The sequence below is a fragment of the Homalodisca vitripennis genome, chromosome 4 (genome assembly GCF_021130785.1).
Source record: "Homalodisca vitripennis isolate AUS2020 chromosome 4, UT_GWSS_2.1, whole genome shotgun sequence".
NCBI classification, from domain to species: Eukaryota; Metazoa; Arthropoda; class Insecta; order Hemiptera; family Cicadellidae; genus Homalodisca; species Homalodisca vitripennis.
In genome coordinates, this window is record NC_060210.1 from 186097857 (window position 1) to 186119550 (window position 21694).

The 21694-nt window shown below is 35.5% G+C and overlaps 1 protein-coding gene across 1 annotated transcript in view; it reads right to left on the bottom strand.

The window, feature by feature from the left end:
• LOC124360750 (E3 ubiquitin-protein ligase UBR4-like) overlaps positions 1–21694 on the bottom strand; it is a 124107-nt gene that overhangs the window by 95593 nt on the left and 6820 nt on the right. Inside the window, 8 exon segments of the mRNA XM_046814624.1 lie at positions 1091–1260; positions 2384–2507; positions 3192–3426; positions 3962–4128; positions 4322–4455; positions 4548–4756; positions 6221–6402; positions 8464–8648. Of these exon segments, the coding sequence (XP_046670580.1) occupies positions 1091–1260; positions 2384–2507; positions 3192–3426; positions 3962–4128; positions 4322–4455; positions 4548–4756; positions 6221–6402; positions 8464–8648 (1406 nt within the window).

The following is a 21694-nucleotide window of genomic DNA, read 5'->3' on the forward strand; positions in this document are numbered from 1 at the left end:
TACAGACTCAGCTGTGACATTAGAAATAGAATTAATTTGAACCAGAAATACTCCTACACATGCAAAACATGATTAGGTTCAATTCTGATACTCTTGACCATGAACTCTTCCCCTAGAGGATTCACTTCAGGCTGATTTATACCTTCCAGTTGAACCCACACTGGGTACAGCAAAAACCGATGGGTCACTTAAATCTGGGCAACCTTATAAATGTCCAGGAGCGCCAAAATCACTAACCTCAAATATAGAGATTCTAGGTCGCAAGAGTAATTCAATAGGTTTAGTTTACTGTGGGAGATGACTGTTGGGAGTTGGTAGGGTTAGTTCCCTAAGAGTCTAAGGTTCTTGTCAGCCTAGACATAAGGGCCCTGCCTGCTTTGATCGGAGAGGCTGATTCAGAAGCTTTTCCTTTTTCTGAGGGGACATGACTTCAGATTAGTGCCCTAAATTTTTCCTCATGAATCTCAACAGGTAGCGGCCCCTACCCCCAACTTTACCCATCCAGAATATCCTATCACTCCTCCAGAAGCAGCACAAAGGTCCTTATAGGGCTAAGTGCAATTTTCTAAGCTTTTTGTCCTAAGGTAACAAAAAAAACCATAAGCACAAATAATATCTACCTGATGTACTTCTACTTATGTTTTAAATATTTCATAGGACTCCATCATATAACATTGTAAGCGGTATTAGTAGTATAAGGACTTTGATTTTGAAAAGTGTGTGCGAAGCCACAAGTAACAGCTAATATGTCATAAAAATATGATACAATAACCATGAACAAATCTTGACTGATTGCAAGAATCTTCTACCAAAGGCTGCAACAACAGTCTGTATACGTACTGAGCTTAGGCCTACTCATTAGGATTTACATATTTTATGTAATTATTCAAGATTCCATTTCTTGTGTTTTTTTTTATTTGTATTCAGAGAATAAGCAGTAATTTTTAAAAATGTGTTATTCTCTTGATAAATTTGTTTTACTATAAAAAATTATGTATATTTCAAAACAAATCTTTTACTCCACCTAATTTTAATAAATTTAGTTTTGATACACTAAATAATTAAATAGCAATAACAGCCATTATCATACCCCATTGGGTTCTCCCTTCTCCGGCACAATAGAACCAGTGGTGTCAGGAGTCATGTTGGTTTTGCTGGTGTTGTCCTGTACTTCGGCACCAGGCTGTGTTGTATGAGTGGTATCTGGCACTGAGATCGTCTCCTCAAACCACAACCCTAGCAGCGGCTCACTGTCATCATCTGAACACACAACAATTCTTTATTATTGTACTCTCTGAGAAATGTCTCCACATGTAAATCGGTTTGTTTGAATAACCAGATTGAGTATCTATCACAAGTATTAAGTAATTTAAACATTATGATTGATGAGAATGACATGTAACTTTAAACCTTATATTGTAAAGTTTAAAATTGTGCTATACAATAGACTACTGTTTCAGTGGGCCCCAGTTATCTGACAAGAGTAAACTAGACTCACAATTATACTGTAATTGTTCATATGGTTAGCTCAAACTGAAATACTATGTTAACATACAGTGGACAATAATTATGATGCAGCGAAATTCACAAAGAATTTTAGTATTGATATTAGTAGTATATAGTATCACTACTTTATAGTAAGTGATACTACACGTTACAATCCACTTGTAACAGGTTTTAAAATGTACAAAAAAAAGGTAGTTACATAAAATGTGTGCAATCTACTTTCCACAAAATCAAGAATGATAAAATAACTTCAGAGGAACAGTTAACTGATGTGGCCACCTTGAAAACGTGTAGGTATTCTTGAAAACCAATGTCAAATTCATGCTTCTTGACCTGAAAAACTCCCAGATATTGATTTTCACTCCCCTTGTTTAATGCTGATATCTCGGAAATGAGAGTTATTTGTAAAACTGATATCAGGTACACATTTCTTGACCCGAAAAACCCCACAAACCAAGTTTTGTACAAATCCGTTAGTAAATAGCCAAAAACCCAATTTTTCCGCCATTTAGTGGCTGCCATCTAGGAAGAGTGATAGATTTTTCCTTTTAGCCAAAATGTTTCTTTTTTATTTCCTTTCCAACAATATGTCACATGTGGGGTGTTGCCATTTAAAAATTTTGAGTTGGGGTGCACAGGAGGGCACCCGTTCCTGAACATTTTTTTCATACGCAAAAAAGTAGGTGTCAGTAACCTACAAAGATCCCCAAATTTTTATTTCAATTGGTCAAATCATCTATAAATGAAAGGGGTGGCCTCTGAGATTTGGATGACCTGTATGTACATTTATATAAAAATAGAAAGCATCAAAAGGGATAACCAAGCTATCTAAGAGAAAATAGTAAAATAAACACCATACACTATAAATAATACTAACCTTCATCTGGTGAGCTCTCCTCCGAGCAGCTGATGATGTCATCGTCGTAGTAAGTGGTTGAGTCAGACGTACTGAACGTGTCTCCTTCAGGAGGATGTTTCTGAATACGTTTCAAAGTGCAAGCCTGCAACACAGATCTATGATTAACTCACTTCACTAGAATAAATGTAGTTCAATTGCTCCAGTACATGTATAAAAATCTACTAAACACATTAAAAAAATAATGCCAAAATATTTTTCTCCGTTTATTATTATACATTGTATATTGCTGTATGAGGTTTGTAATTTTTTAATTTTACCACTAATTTGATTTAAAATTATGGAAATTTAATTAAAAACCTACATTTTTAAACAAAAAACATTTTTTACAAATCATTACTGAGTGAGTTTAGCATTATTAGTTTAGAAGATAAAATTTGTCTTCAGGGATATCCTTAAACTTAGTGCACAAGAATTTTGTCACTGTACAAATGGTAATTTTGACAAAAGCTACAGTTTATGACATAGAATTCCCTAAACAGATATTTATATTGAAAACCAAACTTCAACTCTTAGACTGTTCAAGTATTGTCTCTTTTGTTGAAATTTGTTTTTGACAAAGATAGAATTGTAAAGGCAACAGAACTTTTTTCATTAGATCAGTAAAATCTTGAAACATAGTGTTATTGATATCTTGTATCACTTGACAATGTTAAGAAGTCCGAAAAATCTGTTATCTTAACTGCCTACTATACTAAGCACATGTAAATAATATGTGTCCAAACAAAAAATTGATTTAATCTGAACTTAAACAGTGACGAAGAGTTACCTTCCGGTAGCTGATGGTTGCCAGGTAAAAAAGGAACTGGTTCAGAGGAGCAGAGGTAAGGACACGGGCTGCCCGCTGCAGGGCCGTGGCGGGGGTGAGGATGTGAAGCTGGGCGGGGGTGGGTTCTCCTAGGCCACCATCGTTGGCTTCCACTTGCAGGTCGTCCAGAAGAGCTGACATCATGGTGAGGGCTCGACAAGCCAGTGCTACTGACAAAACCCCAAACCCTTGCTGACTGTAAACAACAAGACTTCATTGTATAACAAACAATGAGATACAATTTTACATCAAACTATCATTTGGTTGCCAATAGATTGCTTTATTTTTCATACTGACTTTTTTATTTTGCAAAAGATTAATACTGTAAGTAAAGTCATTTTGAAGTAGTCAACAACCATTAGTGTATCTAGAAAAAATTAACAAATAAATCAGAAATAGGGAGTACTGACATTATCCAACTACTTTTTGTGTTTCAATAAGTACAAAATGGTAAGCGAATATTAAAAAAAGATAATTCTTGAGAAGGTTAAAAGTACTTTAAACACGGATTATATATTTAAAACTATTTTGAGTAAGATCAAATCTCAAATTCAAAGAGCTCTTGCATCCTTATACACATCCTTGTAGCTCTGATATGGTGGGACAAAATGCAATCTTTACTACTTTCTCGGAAAATAAAAAATTCAAATTTAAGAATACAAATCTGGGCATGGTAAGATAAAGATACCACAGATATGGATAGAATGGATACAGATAAAGATAGCACTTACACTTTCATGAGGTTTATGCGGGAGCTCCCATCTCTAGACTTGCTGGGAGACTTGCCCTTGTCCTCTTTGCCTGTCTTGTCGGAGGGCAGCAGGCTAGAGTTGGACAGTTGACTCTGTAGTCCTGTAGTCAACAGCCAGACACCCAGCAACATGTGATTCTGGAGAATCTGACAACAGCAAACACAAAGATTACAGTGAAGTCTTCCTGGGAGGCCATATTTTCAAACGGTTTTAGAATTAGGAATTTTAAGGAAAAACAGAGGCAGGGGTATGACACAATAATTGCTAGAGTACCATGTTTATGTTATAATATAATCTGTCCTGACCTAAGAAACTCATGATGTGATGATGATAACTTACATGTCCTCCTGCTCTTGTGGAGGTCTTGAAGACATTTGAGATAAGGTTAAATATCTCCAGTGACTTCTCAACAACAGAAACAGCCAAAGCATCGAGGTTGCCCTCCTCTTCACCAGGTTTTGCTGGGATTGTTGCTGTAACAGATTTCAAAAGTTTCAAAGTAAAAACTCCTTTTTCTGTAGAGTAGCTTTTAATATTTTAATACTTTGTAGCTATGTATGCGTACCAGTGCTATTAGTGGACATGGCAGTCTTGGGCGAGATGGCCGAGGAGATACCCAAAATGCTGTTGGCTGTGGCGATGCTCACGGCAGCATACAGGCAGGACATGGTTATTGTTGACAGTTTTTCCATCTTAGCCTGCGTCAGGGGTTCCAGTACTGGCAGAGATAGGGCACTCCACACCATGTTGATGTCGTTTACCAATGGCTGCAAGCTGTTACCACAAAACAGATTAACAGAGGTTGTTTACACATAATGTAGCTATTTTGGGAAGGATTGATTTAATTCGAACATTGAGTTCAACTCCATTTAACCTTCCACTTAGTACAGCTTCTGAAATCTGATGCTGTCACAGACTTAAAAGCTATGTAGATTTCACTTTAAGCTTCTTCGTTGTTGACTTTCTCTTCAGACGGATGAAGACTACAGCTTACAGTAGTCAACTATTGTAACACTGAACTCAACATTCGAAAAGGTTGGTTACTTGTGCATCATCACAATTAACGTGTAGTGAGCTATTATGACAAATGAAGGAAAAACTTAGGGGAAGAGGCTTGTGTTCAAAGATGTGTCAAGAGCCCAAAATTAAATTAATTACAAAAGAATTAAAATTAAATTTACATTTTTGGGCTTGGATGTGCAATCTTGAGTCTAGACAGAAAGATTTTCCTGGTGTTTTTGAAAAATATATTATTACATTACAAGGGTATTTAATATTTCAATTTTTGACAACCACTGACAAGATAACTCCCTCTTAAGTGTATTAAGTTTTTACTTTGTATTTTCACATTCCAAGTGATCGCAAACATGAGTTGTTAACAGGAATATTATATTTCTTCAAAGTTTTTATTTTAAAAATTTGTGACTTTTTATAAATGTATTTTATCTGTTACCTATAATATCTTAAAAGCAAACACACAGTCACTCTTAGTTAGTTTACAAGTACAAACATTTACATCAAAGACACTCAAACAGAAATTTAAAACTACCCAATACAACAAAAAAAACAGCTGGTTATTCAAGTATTATCACTAGTGAGCCCTACCAACTGAACAATTCCTTCTTCTAGTAATGTCTTCTCATATTTCTCAATTCAAGCATATTTAACACCAATGTGGTGTATGTAATTACATTTTATTATTATGAGCTGTTTTGTTCTATTTTTAATATCAGCATTATCGTATTGTCACTGTTAAGAGTAGTCATTTTGAGGTTAATTTTTTTTTTTGGTTACTTGTTAATTTGCTTAAAAAATGGCAAATAAATCAAAGTTGACTAAAACTTTCTAGTGAGCGTCAATTTGTCACAATATAAAAAAATTGATTGGAGAAAATGTGCTTCAGTATGCAGTTGATGGTGTTGCTGCTCCCACTGGTAAATCCAGTGGACTGATTGCAAGATTGGAAACCATCATATCATGACTGATGCTAAATAGGTTCACTGTCTTTTTACATAAGCAAGCTCTGACATAAAAAAATGCTGATCGAACTTCGTCAAGTTTTGGATGATGCAGTGAAAATTGTTAAAGCTTGAATGGAGAATTTTATTAAAGCTTGCCACCCATTGCAAAACTTCTTTTATGAAGAAATGGCCCCTTTAAATAAAAATCCTTTCTTTACACAGACTCTCTAGTCTGTGGAGGTTACGCTTCAAATGATGTAATAAGACTAATACCGACCTGTGACGGACCAGGAGAGCCTCTGTGTGTGTGGAGGGCAAGCTGAACTGTTTCTTGCTGACCGCCGCAGTGTATTTGTTGCGGTAACGTGCCAGGTGCGGCAGGTTCAGACACATCTCTACCAGGATGTCCCCAGCGCTCAGGGACTGCAGGCTGGCTACACTCTTCTGTGTGAATATCAACTGAAGGACAAAACCAAAAATAAATTATATTAAGCTCTTATATTTTTTTATATCCTAAGAACCGCAGAATAAGATTTACTCATGTTAAAAAATTTTCTAGTAAAATAAAGACAACAAATAAAATTTTGAAACGTTTCTATAAAAGTAGTGTTATCTCTATGTAGTACAATTATTATGTAAAAAAACACTAAACATTTACAATATTATAATATATTAATTTGATTTGAAATATTGTGGGGAGAAATAAGTGTCATATAGACTGTTAGTGAATTTATCACTTACATTACAAAATTAATTTTGTATTCTAAAATGTCTAAGTGGCAGGTGCTCATTAATTCAGTTTTCTTTAGAACTGTGATGGAAGGAATTTTACTGACTTGCAAATCAATTACATGTATTCTATGGATTAAAGACGAGTATTTTTTAAAACAAACATAATAGAATACACGTATTTGCTATAATAGTATTTCACTAAGACAAGAAGATAGTCAAGCGGCTTTATTTTAAAAATGTTGTTCTTTCTGTTTGAAAAGAATACAACATAGTATGCTTATTTATGTGTTGCATTGGAGAAGAAATTACTTAAAAACAACCCCATACTGTGTTAAATGTTGGTCTACTACTTGAAAATCATTTCATCAGAAATATACCCTCAAAGTACAACTTTTAAACACAGTATTCTTCCTACCATACATAAAAAGTTCATTTTTATCATTTCAAAACAGCAATCTGAAAGTACTTGTTTTTTGAAAAATTGCACAAGCAAATAACAACATATTAAATGATATTGATAAATATATTATATTAAGTATGTGTGAGACAGCATGTTTTATACAGTCACTTACTTATTTAAAACTATAAATAGCAATTAGCTTTTTCATTCTTTCATATAATTAACATGAAAACTATACACTAGGATAACTTATTGGCAGTTAAATAATCAATATAGGTGTGTATATCCTGTGAGTCAGATTGATTATTTTTTGAGGAAGTTGAACTTAAAACACTTTTAATCCATACTTGAAGTGCTCTTGTGTGATGAGTGCCAACGTAGCTTACCTATTGTGGGAACTGGAAAAATTTCATTCGTCTGTCTGTTCGCATGATATCTCAAAAACAAACTGACCGATAAGACGTAAAATTGTGCACAAAGTTTTATTTCTATATGAGGAACACTGAATTCAATTGTGGTGCATGACACTACATGGGCTTTGGCTGAGCTGAGCGTTAATGAATACTTTTACATTGGTCTTATGGGAATCATGATAGGAAAGAGAAAATGGCAGAATAAATCTATTTGTAAACAAACTAGATATTTTAACATGTAACTCATTAACACACATAGCCTAATTATCCCAACACATTCAACATCATTCTATGGCGACTTGAAGTGGTGACCTTTACTATTTAAATACTGATATGAAACCCAATTTAATGAACACATATGCGAATGTATTATGTGGTAAGATATCTAAAGAAAGATTTCATCTGTGGAATTGAAATGTTACACGAAAATTCATTTCTACATAAACAAGAAACAAGTTCTATGATGTTCCATGGAACATGGCTTAGTGTCATTGAAGTCTATCACTCGGTAGTCTGGCAAAATTTCTATGTGGATGTGAAAAGTTCTTTTCTCTATGATTGTCTTTTGTTCTATCTGTCAATGATGAAATGAGCGATTGACTTGAAATCTTGCATTGAAACCAAGTGAAGTTTATTACGCAACACATGGTATCTACCTTGTTAGATATAGTTTAATTATTGAAGAATTGAACTTTTGCTCAATAAGTTGTTATTTCTTGCTGCCCATTTTGCTCAAGTTAAAACAGTATTCTAAAAGGTTGCAGTGGACCACTGATTCTAAGTTATGTTGCTTGTGTTGTTATTACTAGATTTAAAGAAAATGTATTTTACAGAAAAAATTGTGTTGTTAACAACGCTTACGTTTTAAAATATCCCATTTATATTTAAATTGTTGGTAAGTACTAAGAAGAAAATCTGTTCACTTTATTGTTCAACAACAAAGATTTTCCTAGAGATTTGTAACAATAAGCCTACCTCCGTATCTTGATGAGTCTCTGATGTAGAAGGTTCGGAGGTTTTTGTCTCCACAGGCTCCACAGTGGCCACCTTCTGTGGCACAAAGTCGTGAAGTGGAGTCATCAGCTGTTCGGCTATCAGTGCGGACAGGTCAGACCTCGATTTGTTCTTCGAATCTTTCAGGTTGGTCGTCTCTTTGTCGCCTAAACACACAATTCGAATTGAGCAAAAAAGACGGGAGAACACTTACTGTATTTATAGAGTTGGAACAATTTGAAAGAAAACTAGCAAAAGTAATTTATAAAAGATGAAAGTCATACGAAAATAGTAAAAGTAACAGTTGTGGATGAATGAGTAACAATTACATTTAAAAGACACTGGAAAATAATGTTGTTGTCACTACCTGCTTCTTCTATAAATTGGTGGGGGAGCTGTGGAGTTTCTTCATAGTTGGCGACTTTGAGGGATATCATTTTAATTGGTTACCAAGATTCCACAGTATGGGTGAGTAGTTCTTTAAGCCTTCACTGTGGTTCTTTACTGAGTGAGACTGACAACTCTCAAACTAATTCTGTGCCGTAGGGCATCTGCTACAGTAAAAACTGTTCAAATATTGAAAGTCACAATGTCAAAGGTAGAATTCTTTTTTTACTGCAAGTACATTTTCTTCAAAAGCCTTGTCTTCTAGTGTAGTATCAATTAGAGGGAGATTGTATTTTGGAATCATGCCTTTAACTATGTATAAGACATGGTTACAAAGTTACAAAAACAATCTAAGAAATTAAAGAGAAATCGCCTGCTTAATTTATATTTATGAGTAGTACACAGACATGCTGCTTGCTACAGTCAACTCAGTTAATACAGCAAACAAAGTCATTTTACACATACGAGGTATGGCTATTAAATAACGGGACTGATATTGTAAAAAAATTTATTTTCATTTTAAACATAATTACTTGTTATCACCTTCAAAATACACCCCTTCTCTATCCCTGCAACGCTCCATGCGAATTTTCCATTGTTGAAAACAATGCTGAAAGTCATCTTCTGTCAACTCTTTCAGGAGTCTTGCCGCTTTTTCTTGAACAGCTTCTACGGATTCAAATCTCGTACCTTCCAATGCAGATTTCACCTTAGGGAAAAGATAAAAGTCGCATGGTGCTAGGTCTGGCGAGTAAGGTGGATGTTCTAACACTGGGATGCTGTACTTGACAGATAACGCGGAATGAGCTGGCGCATTGTCTTGGTGCAAAATCCATGATTTGTCCTTCCACATTTCGGGTCGTTTTTTTCTTACTCTTTCTTGTAGTTTATTAAGTACCTCAAGATAGTAATGTTGATTAATTGTTTGACCTTCAGGAACCCAGTGAAGGTACACAATCCCACGAATGTTCTCAAGATAGTAATGTTGATTAATTGTTTGACCTTCAGGAACCCAGTGAAGGTACACAATCCCACGAATGTCGAAAAAAACAATCATCATTGATTTAAATTTTGACTTGCTCATTCTTGCTTTTTTGGCTCTCGGTGAAGTTGAGGTCTTCCAATGCATGGATTGGCGCTTCGTTTTCGGATCATAAGTAAAAACCACGATTCATCACATGTTATTATTCTTTCCAATAAATTTGGGTCATTTTCAATGGCATTCAAAGTGTCAGTACAAACATTTTTACGAGCTGCTTGTTGATCAATCGTAAGAATTTTTGGTACCATTTTTGCACACACTTTTCGCATGTTCAAATTGTCATGTAAAATTTGCTGTACACATTCTTTATCAATGCCTATAGATTCAGCAACTGCACGAATGCTTAATCGTCGATCAGACCAAATCAAATTAGCAACTTTTTCGACATTGTCTTCCGTTTTTGATGTTGAAGGACGACCTGGCCGCGAATCATCTTCCACGTCTTGTCGACCATCTTGAAAACGCTTAAACCATTCAAAAACACGAGTCCGCGATAAACATTCACTGACATACACTTCTTTTAGTAAATTATAGGTTTCGGTAGCGGTTTTTTCCAAGTTTAACGTGAAATTTAATAACAATTCGTTGCTCTATTATTACGCTAACCATTTTTCCGGCAAAACAAAATAACAACACTTGCATAAATGAAGGTTATGACACAACGATGTTGTTTACAGAAACGAGACTAACTGCATTCTGAAGAGGAAGTCTCAAACAACACAGCTGTTGGTCATTGTTGGTTGGCGCATGCGCACTCATTCCACTGCAGCGTCAGTCCCGTTATTTAATAGCCATACCTCGTATAGTGAAGTTTGTGTACAGGAAAAATAATTCTCCTTCAAGTCTAAAACGACGACTGTAAAAAGCTATTTTGACTTGAGTAATTTTTTAATATATTCATTACTAAATACATGAGTGCTCTTTAGTCCGAATATTTAATTATGTGACCGCTCCGTATGTAGGATTCTTTAACATTACAAGTTCGTTATTTAAATTGGAAAACTGTTCTTGTGTGCAGTTTGTTGGACAAAAACCTACTATATGAAATATAGTAACAAGAATAAAATAAAAAAAATAACAAGATATGAATCTACAAACAAGTACAGTGAATCTATAAACAGCTAAACGATACAACCACAACGCTCTAGATATGGTTAACCTTTAAATATTATAAAGTCTTATTTCACCACATTTATAGACTACAAAAGCAAAAATGTGTATTAACTAATTATAAAAATAAGCTAATGAATATCCCAAAATAGAATGACCTTTGTTAAAATGAAATAAAATGCCCTAAAATTAGGATATTGGCGCTCAAACAGTGCGTAACCAAATATATGTAGTTAAATGAAAACATAAGATATTATATACTAAACCAAACAAAAACGATACATTACGTAAAAATGTTATAATTTTAATAGCACTCAACATCCTCGATAAGACAATGCCATCTTCAGCACATTAATTATAATAAGTTCATTATCTTTCTAAAAGGGTTTATACATAAGTTATTACACTTATTTCTTAATTTTCATGATAACAGTATAAGATATTTAAGAACATTGATTATCTTTGAATTGTAAATAAACTATACAAATTGCCAAATTTTGAGGTAAGATAATCATGTTTTAAATGTATTAGTTTTATTGATACAAAGCTGTGGTCTAAATAGTTCAATGTACACACGTGATGAAATATTAAAACAATAAATACCTCACTTACAAAACCATTCATAAAACTAGTTGCAGTTTTAATTTTTTAAACAAGGTGATAAATTAAAGCTGAAATTGTATATAAATAAAGAAAAAGGTAAAAGAAGTTTATACAATATTTGACTGAATTATATATAGGTTTTGGTCAGTTAATTTTAATAACTTGTATTGTTTTATATTTTTGCTATTAATTAATTAAACTTGCTCCATTACAATCTGAAACCAAGCACTCAGTCTGTTTATAAAAAGGGTGTGATCAGATAGAAATGATATAAATGAAATTATACACAGTTCGATTTTAAATAAATACTGTAAGTTTAGGCCAGACGGTGATCAAAGTTCTTGGGACAAATATAACACCTATGATTCACATCCACTAATCACTGACTAATACGCTGATTACACAAGTTCAAAGTCAAACCAATAATGCTCCTTAATGAGTTTTTCTTTATTAATGAGAATGAGTAATTTATTACAAAATGGTTGCAACAATAAGCACAAAAAACTAACTAACATGAATTATATTATTCTTGAATTTGGAAATTCAATCAACTAAATTAAATTACACATCTGAAAACAGTATTGATGACAGCAAGTTATTGAAGTCATTTCTTTTAAGAAATGACAAAAGGAACCCTTTCATATAGACAATAAGGAGGTGTTAATTAATTTGATTCAGTAAGTGAAATAGCATTGTATGAACTTCCAATTGATTAATTACTGTGAAACCGAGTCCAACAATGTCTAACAAAAAGAATAAGTTCCCAATTACATAATTGCTTGTGGACCTTGTGTAACACTTTGTAATAGTCATTGAGAAGTTGTTATTGTTCAGCAGTTTGTCTCAGTGTTAGCTGGTTTAACATTAATAGTAATAGTAGCCATGAATACTAAAGACACATCCTACAATATCATCAAATTGAAGCTGCTGGACTCTTCTTGGCCGTTCAATATAGTAGCTCAATTGCTAGGAGTGAGTGCACTAACTGTTGGAAAAAAAACATTCTCAACGATCTCAATTTACCAGCAGGCATATGTCGCCTTCATTTTGGCTTTCTTCCTTGTAGAGATAGCCTACATTGTCATCTACCACGAGATCGTGTTGGCCACAGAGTTCAACATCGTGAATCTGACCCAAATTTTCAATCTGTTCGCTGAAAGCATCGTCAGTTGTATCAGTCTCATGAACACTGTGATTTTTACCAAAACCAGCTACGAAAACCTAAGCACATTTATCAGAGTCGAACAAATCATGTACCTGTTGGGAATCAAAGATGACTTCAAGTATAGAAAACAAGGCAGTATAGCACTATTAATTATTTTCTACTTTATCCTCTCGGGTGTGTTCACCATAGACTACTACTTCCTCTTCTTGGATAACACAGAGAGTACGTTATCATTCCACTCCTGGATCTGCCTACTCATCCACATCTTCTTCAACGCCTTTCTTCTGCTCCAGATCGTCTTCACTCTGCAGATGATGAGGGTCAACTTTGGCCGGCTGAACCACCTCATGAAAGATCTGAACGGAATCAACGTCTTGTCCGAGGTTTACACCACCAATGCCACTCGCAAGGTCAATGTGGCACTGAAGGAGCGGGTTAGGATGATCAAGGAGGCACATGATCGACTGTATCGTGTCTGTGCCAAGGGGTGGACAGCTCAGAACATTATAACACTCATGGAGATCGTCACCAGTGGGATTCTCGTGACCTCGTACATGTATATTATCATCGGCATGATCATAGATGAGCACTACAACTTTTGTCTGCTCTTGCACTGTTGCTGCTGGACTCTCTACCGTTCCACCATCATCCTGCTGTTGGTGTTGGCCAATGATAACGTCTGCACCAAGGTATTTACATTGAACTCATTGGCCTAATGGTTTTCTGTCCACTAAAACACACCTAAGACATTTTTTTTATATTTGCAGTAATCTGAAAAAGTAACAAAATATTCTACCTAGCCAAAAAGTGATGGTACATTTTAATTAGACTTTCAGAAAATGTTGCATAGATATAATGTAGAATACATTTATAATATCAGGTAATGGAAATGTATTATTAGTAATTTTTTTTATTAATTGTTTGAAATTAGAAATTATTTATTGATAATCTTCAATAGCGTCAATTAATGAAAATTTACATAACTATAAAATTTAAAAGTTCATGCTGGTTTCGGTTAAGTTGTTTGTCTCCACTAGTAAAATTCTTCTACTGTGTAGATCGTTCTTTGCAAGAGCGAGTTTTTTATTGCTGTCTTCATTTACATGTGGCTGTCTTTATTTTTATTAATTTCTTTTGGCAGAGTATTATAGTTTCTTTCTGTATTCTGGAGGAGGTAGTGGGATGTATTGACCATGTCTTGTATTATGCTCATGAAGATCACCATTTTGAGGAAGGTCTTTTGATAAGCAGTACAATATTGTTTCCAGAATATACAGAGAAGTCACTGTCAGTATATTCAATTCTTTAAAAGTAGCTCTGCAATTTCTCTAGGTCCTAGCTTGCCCATAACTGTATTGCTTTCTTCTGAATTTTGAGGACCTTCAATAGGTTAAACTGAGTTGTGTCTCCCCATGCTGCTATCCCATTTCTGAGATGACTTTCAAATAGTACATTGTACGCTAATTTGGTAGATTCAAGAGTGCTTGTTGCATGGGTCTTTCGCAAAGCATAGAATGATGAATTTATCTTTAGACATAAGTTGTCAATGTGATTTGTCCATGTCAATGTATTATTTAATGTTATTCCTAAATAATGCATGTCTTATGTTTCTTGAATATCAGGGATTTCAGACACATGGTTTTAATTAGTTCCTAGAGTGAGTTATTTAGTTTTGAGCTGTTTCACACCAGATTGTTGTATTTGCAGTATTGTTGAGCTATATTGAATGAGTTTTTTACAACTGTTCAACATCCTTTTCAGCTGAGAGTAGTACAATATCGTCCGCGTACATGATGGAATTCGTGTAGTTTTCCAAGAATATTGGCAGTTCATTGGTGAATAAAATATATAGCATTGGTCCAACCATGGAGCCTTAGGGGACCCCTCGAATTCTTCTAAATTCTTCTACGTTTAACCTCTCCAACTGGGTATCTTTCGCTCAGATAACTCAGAAACATTTTAAGGCTTGACTGTTGGACGCCAAGATTTTAAAGTTTGGCTAGGATGAGGTTATGGTCAAGACAGTCAAAAGCTTTGCTCCTGTCCTGTCCGACTGGATACACGTTGGCAGCTGTGAAAGATCACAAGTACCCAATGGGGTACACGTTGTCATGAACGTGTTAAGATAATTATTTAAAAATTTTAACCATGGTGTAAAACAAGATGAAATTATACGTGATAAATATATTTTTTTCTTTTTTTCAGTGCAACTATATGGCCATTATCGTACATGATATCCTAAACAGAGGAGAGGTGGCAGAAGTATATATCCAGGTATGCTAATATTTTAGGGAGTATATATGAAAAAAATTTACTCAACTAAACTATTAAGTACGGATACCTTTTTTTAAAAGATTTTTTGGAAAAATCTCACGCCTACACAAATGTGCTGCTTGCTACAGTTAACTCAGAAATATAGCAAAACAAGTAATGTTCCAGTTACTGCAAGTTACCCAAGCTGAAGCATAGTATGGTTTTATTTTAGTGTTTATTGTACCATAAAAATATCTGATGCACAAAGACTATTTGCTTCGTTTGTGCGTGATTATGGCACGGACATGGATAGTGAAAATGACTAAGTGGACAATATATAAAAAATGTACTAAAAATAGCTTTTTTCTTAAAAAAGTATATACCGAAACTACAAACCAGTCTCTGTAAAAACAGCGACAACTTCAGCAAAAATACATAATTTTAGGTAGGTTCTTAAAAAAACTATTAAGGGGTTAAAACCATGACTGTAGGAGAATATATGCCATGCTTCTGTGAGTTATTTTATTTAGCTACTTCCTACTGTTAAGGTATGACGTTAAAGTTAAATACACAGGTAATTAGACAAATCGGTAGTAATATTTTTGTATCTGATTGCAGCTCAAGAACTTTTCGTTGCAGCGACTTCACCAGAAATTGAAGATGAACGCCTGTGGGCTCTTTACAATCGACTTCACTCTACTCTTCGAGGTGATTGTATCATTTAGGCACAGACATGGAAATAACAATACAATCTGAGCATAAACTAAATACCATTCATAGTATCTATGAATAATTTTGGTTTTACTTAATTGGGTGTGAGGCTAACAACATTTACAGAGCTATTAATAGGCTCAGTTAGTGCGATAACTGACTTTAATTTATATTTTATTAAGAATTGCTCTGTATCTATGAGCACAATAGCATTTAAACAATCTAAATGATCTAATCCATATGGAAATAACTTTGGATTTAGCTGTTTTATTACACTACGTAGGAGTCATCATCAAGCCTGTAGACATTTAAAAAATATAATAAATTTGTTGCATTTTATTTTGGTTAGATCCAGATGCCTTTAAATTTCATTTGTAGTATGGAATACTTATATGATATAAAATAAATAATAATTTTGGAATAAAACATTCTAAGGTACTAGTTTTGAATAGACGTTACAGTTACTTGGTTTCATATGCAGACGAAAAATAATAATTTAATATTTAGAATAGTTTTGCATCAGTTATGTACTCCAGACCACTCAAATTCTATATACGAAAAAAGTCTATGTATATATTTCACAGTTTATATCCCATAATTTTAGATCTACCTATGATTTGAATTCATCGTTAAATCTTATGACAAGGACATAAAATATTGTTTAAAAAGTAATTGACATAGTTTCAAAATAAGATAAATTTCTATCTCAAGGGTGTTTAGTCTTATTTGGCCACTTACATCCCCAAAATAAGACTTGTTTAGATATCTAGTACACTTATGCATGTGTAGTATAACTCTTAAATAATTGCTTTTCCTCTAGCATTATTGTATATATTATAATGACGTTTCTATTTCTGATTCTTTATAATGGTGGTTTTTTAGTTGACATTGACACTTTTCTTTGTCATATTTACGATTTTAATAAAACTAAGTAATTTATTATGTTATGTTTCATTTATCGATAAATTAAAAATATATATTTACATTTTTTTTTTATTGGTAAGGTAGTGTAAAATTTATTAAAGTGTTTAAAATATTTTATATTACGGCAATTCAATTTTAAATAAATAAATATTATTGAGCAGCTCCTTGCACATTTGAACCATTATAACAAAGACACACTATGTTGCAGGTGGCAAGTACCATCACCAACCATCTGGTGATCCTAATACAGTTCAAGATGTTGGGGGACACCAACAAGACACAAGCTATGAAGAACACTCCACACTAGACACTACATTCTGACACACTGTGGACTATGATGTTGCAGGTGGCAAGTACCATCACCAACCATCTGGTGATCCTAATACAGTTCAAGATGTTGGGGGACACCAACAAGACACAAGCTATGAAGAACACTCCACACTAGACACCACATTCTGACACACTGTGGACTATGATGTTGCAGGTGGCAAGTACCATCACCAACCATCTGGTGATCCTAATACAGTTCAAGATGTTGGGGGACACCAACAAGGCACAAGCTATGAAGAACACTCCACACTAGACACCACATTCTGACACACTGTGGACTATGATGTTGCAGGTGGCAAGTACCATCACCAACCATCTGGTGATCCTAATACAGTTCAAGATGTTGGGGGACACCAACAAGGCACAAGCTATGAAGAACACTCCACACTAGACACCACATTCTGACACACTGTGGACTATGATGTTGCAGGTGGCAAGTACCATCACCAACCATCTGGTGATCCTAATACAGTTCAAGATGTTGGGGGACACCAACAAGGCACAAGCTATGAAGAACACTCCACACTAGACACCACATTCTGACACACTGTGGACTATGATGTTGCAGGTGGCAAGTACCATCACCAACCATCTGGTGATCCTAATACAGTTCAAGATGTTGGGGGACACCAACAAGGCACAAGCTATGAAGAACACTCCACACTAGACACCACATTCTGACACACTGTGGACTATGATGTTGCAGGTGGCAAGTACCATCACCAACCATCTGGTGATCCTAATACAGTTCAAGATGTTGGGGGACACCAACAAGACACAAGCTATGAAGAACACTCCACACTAGACACCACATTCTGACACACTGTGGACTATGATGTTGCAGGTGGCAAGTACCATCACCAACCATCTGGTGATCCTAATACAGTTCAAGATGTTGGGGGACACCAACAAGGCACAAGCTATGAAGAACACTCCACACTAGACACCACATTCTGACACACTGTGGACTATGATGTTGCAGGTGGCAAGTACCATCACCAACCATCTGGTGATCCTAATACAGTTCAAGATGTTGGGGGACACTAACAAGGCACAAGCTATGAAGAACACTCCACACTAGACACCACATTCTGACACACTGTGGACTATGATGTTGCAGGTGGCAAGTACCATCACCAACCATCTGGTGATCCTAATACAGTTCAAGATGTTGGGGGACACCAACAAGGCACAAGCTATGAAGAACACTCCACACTAGACACCGCATTCTGACACACTGTGGACTATGATGTTGCAGGTGGCAAGTACCATCACCAACCATCTGGTGATCCTAATACAGTTCAAGATGTTGGGGGACACCAACAAGACACAAGCTATGAAGAACACTCCACACTAGACACACGCATTCTGACACACTGTGGACTATGATGTTGCAGGTGGCAAGTACCATCACCAACCATCTGGTGATCCTAATACAGTTCAAGATGTTGGGGGACACCAACAAGGCACAAGCTATGAAGAAACACTCCACACTAGACACTACATTCTGACACACTGTGGACTATGATGTTGCAGGTGGCAAGTACCATCACCAACCATCTGGTGATCCTAATACAGTTCAAGATGTTGGGGGAACACCAACAAGACACAAGCTATGAAGAACACTCCACACTAGACACCACATTCTGACACACTGTGGACTATGATGTTGCAGGTGGCAAGTACCATCACCAACCATCTGGTGATCCTAATACAGTTCAAGATGTTGGGGGACACCAACAAGGCACAAGCTATGAAGAACACTCCACACTAGACACCACATTCTGACACACTGTGGACTATGATGTTGCAGGTGGCAAGTACCATCACCAACCATCTGGTGATCCTAATACAGTTCAAGATGTTGGGGGACACCAACAAGGCACAAGCTATGAAGAACACTCCACACTAGACACCACATTCTGACACACTGTGGACTATGATGTTGCAGGTGGCAAGTACCATCACCAACCATCTGGTGATCCTAATACAGTTCAAGATGTTGGGGGAACACCAACAAGACACAAGCTATGAAGAACACTCCACACTAGACACCACATTCTGACACACTGTGGACTATGATGTTGCAGGTGGCAAGTACCATCACCAACCATCTGGTGATCCTAATACAGTTCAAGATGTTGGGGAACACCAACAAGACACAAGCTATAAAGAACACTCCACACTAGACACCACATTCTGACACACTGTGGACTATGATGTTGCAGGTGGCAAGTACCATCACCAACCATCTGGTGATCCTAATACAGTTCAAGATGTTGGGGGACACCAACAAGGCACAAGCTATGAAGAACACTCCACACTAGACACTACATTCTGACACACTGTGGACTATGATGTTGCAGGTGGCAAGTACCATCACCAACCATCTGGTGATCCTAATACAGTTCAAGATGTTGGGGGACACCAACAAGACACAAGCTATGAAGAACACTCCACACTAGACACTACATTCTGACACACTGTGGACTATGATGTTGCAGGTGGCAAGTACCATCACCAACCATCTGGTGATCCTATTACAGTTCAAGATGTTGGGGGACACCAACAAGACACAAGCTATGAAGAACACTCCACATTAGACACTACATTCTGACACACTGTGGACTATGATGTTGCAGGTGGCAAGTACCATCACCAACCATCTGGTGATCCTATTACAGTTCAAGATGTTGGGAGACACTAACAAGGCACAAGCTATGAAGAACACTCCACACTAGACACCACATTCTCCACCTAATCATTACATTAACACTAGAACTAGGCTTATTCCACAGTGCTGTGTACATCACATGCTAGTAAATAAGTAAGTGAAGATTTTAAATACACATTAGTAGCCTTGTGTTTGTATTGTTAAAAGTGGAAGAGACTGTGAATCACAAGTTCATATTTTTTCATCACTATAGTACAATAAATATCATTGCAAGTCTGGATTGTGGCTAAATAAACAACTGTTTAATGGACTTAAGCCTGAGATATATTGTTTAAACTTCATGTGAGTATATAATATCAGTTTCTTGCAATAAAACTAGTATTAAAATTACTAACTAAGTAAGGTCTGTTTACATTACTAAAAAATAATACACCTAAATGTACAAGCTGGCAATGACATGTCTCGTACTATAGAAAAAATAGAACCAGGCATGAACAATGAATATAAGTTGATTTAGGAAAATGATAAACATTAAATACGAGGGTGGTCCACAAAGTAACCTCTGTTTTGAAATAAAAATAAACCATTTGAGATACAAAGTATATTATATAAATGTTAACCCTTAAAGCGCCAAACAATTTCAGCTAAACTCTGGATTAGCGCTCATTTATTATAAAAAATTAAAATTAGATTTTCTCAACGCTAATTTTAATTTCTTTTTTTAGGTAACAAAATAAAACAGAAACTGCAAAAAAATATCTTTTATCATATTTATTGCCCAAAATACACATGATTTACTATGTAGCGTTCCAGCTCCTTTATAAATTTTACCCAATGCTTACTGTTTCCTTTTATTATTATGTATATCAATGATGACATTGCGTGCTTATATGTACTAGAATAGAACTAGAAAATAAGTATATTACATATTTAATACAAAGTTATAATAAAAAATTAAATTTACATGCCAAAAATTTGAAAACCAAATATTTTCCAAATTCTTAGTCCTCTAACGGGTGTTATTTTTATAATAATTACAAAACGGTTTTCAGATGTTTATAGAAGTAAATAAAATATTGTAACACTTATTGGAGTAAAAACAAGCCTAAATAAAAAAATAAACATAAATGTAGAATTTCGGAACAAGAGCTAAAATACATAATTATAAATATAAGGAGTAAAAATATTTCTACGAGGAAAAAAAACTTTTATCGCCATTCAAGAAACTGTTTATTTCAAAAGTTTATAAACATATAACTGTTATAAAAAGATGATCATATAACACATAAAACTACACAGTAGTTTACCGATCAACTATTCGCACTGCTTCAACAGGATATGAAGAAGAACATAAGAGCTGCCCGGCGCGCGGCGAGGCAGTGACGTACGCATAAATGCGCTTGCGGCGTTGAGCAATACTACCAAACTGCCAGCTGTTCAACAAAACCGGTTCAGTATCGCTCGTTAAACACAAAGATTGTCACGTGATGTGGCACAGCCCCGCTACACTACTGTAACATACACCCCTCACAGTCTAGCGGACAAACTCTGAACTAACAGTGCAAAATAGTAAAAACAAGTATATTGCGCGTCTACGCGCTTACGGCGTTCAGAGCAAAGTCGATCCTCGCGCGCATATGCGCTTACGGCGCTTTAAGGGTTAAAACTACAGCATTTTTCTACTTTTCTACATATTCACCATACAAATTCAAGCACTTATCATATCTTTTAACAGTTTTTCAAATTCCGTCTTTAAGAAAATCAGCCGCCTGAGAACGTAGCCATCCTGTCACAGCGTTTTGAAGCTCTTCATCACTCGCAAACCTCTGAGATGCAAGCCACCGCTTCATGTACGGGAAAAGATGGATATCACTGAGAGCCAAGTCCAGGCTGCAGGGGGGTGGTCAAAAACGTCCCATTTGAACTTTTCCAAAAGTTCTGTTGTTCTTTGAGCTGTATGAGGGCGGGCGTTGTCATGGACAAACACAACACCAAACGTCAGAAGACCACGACG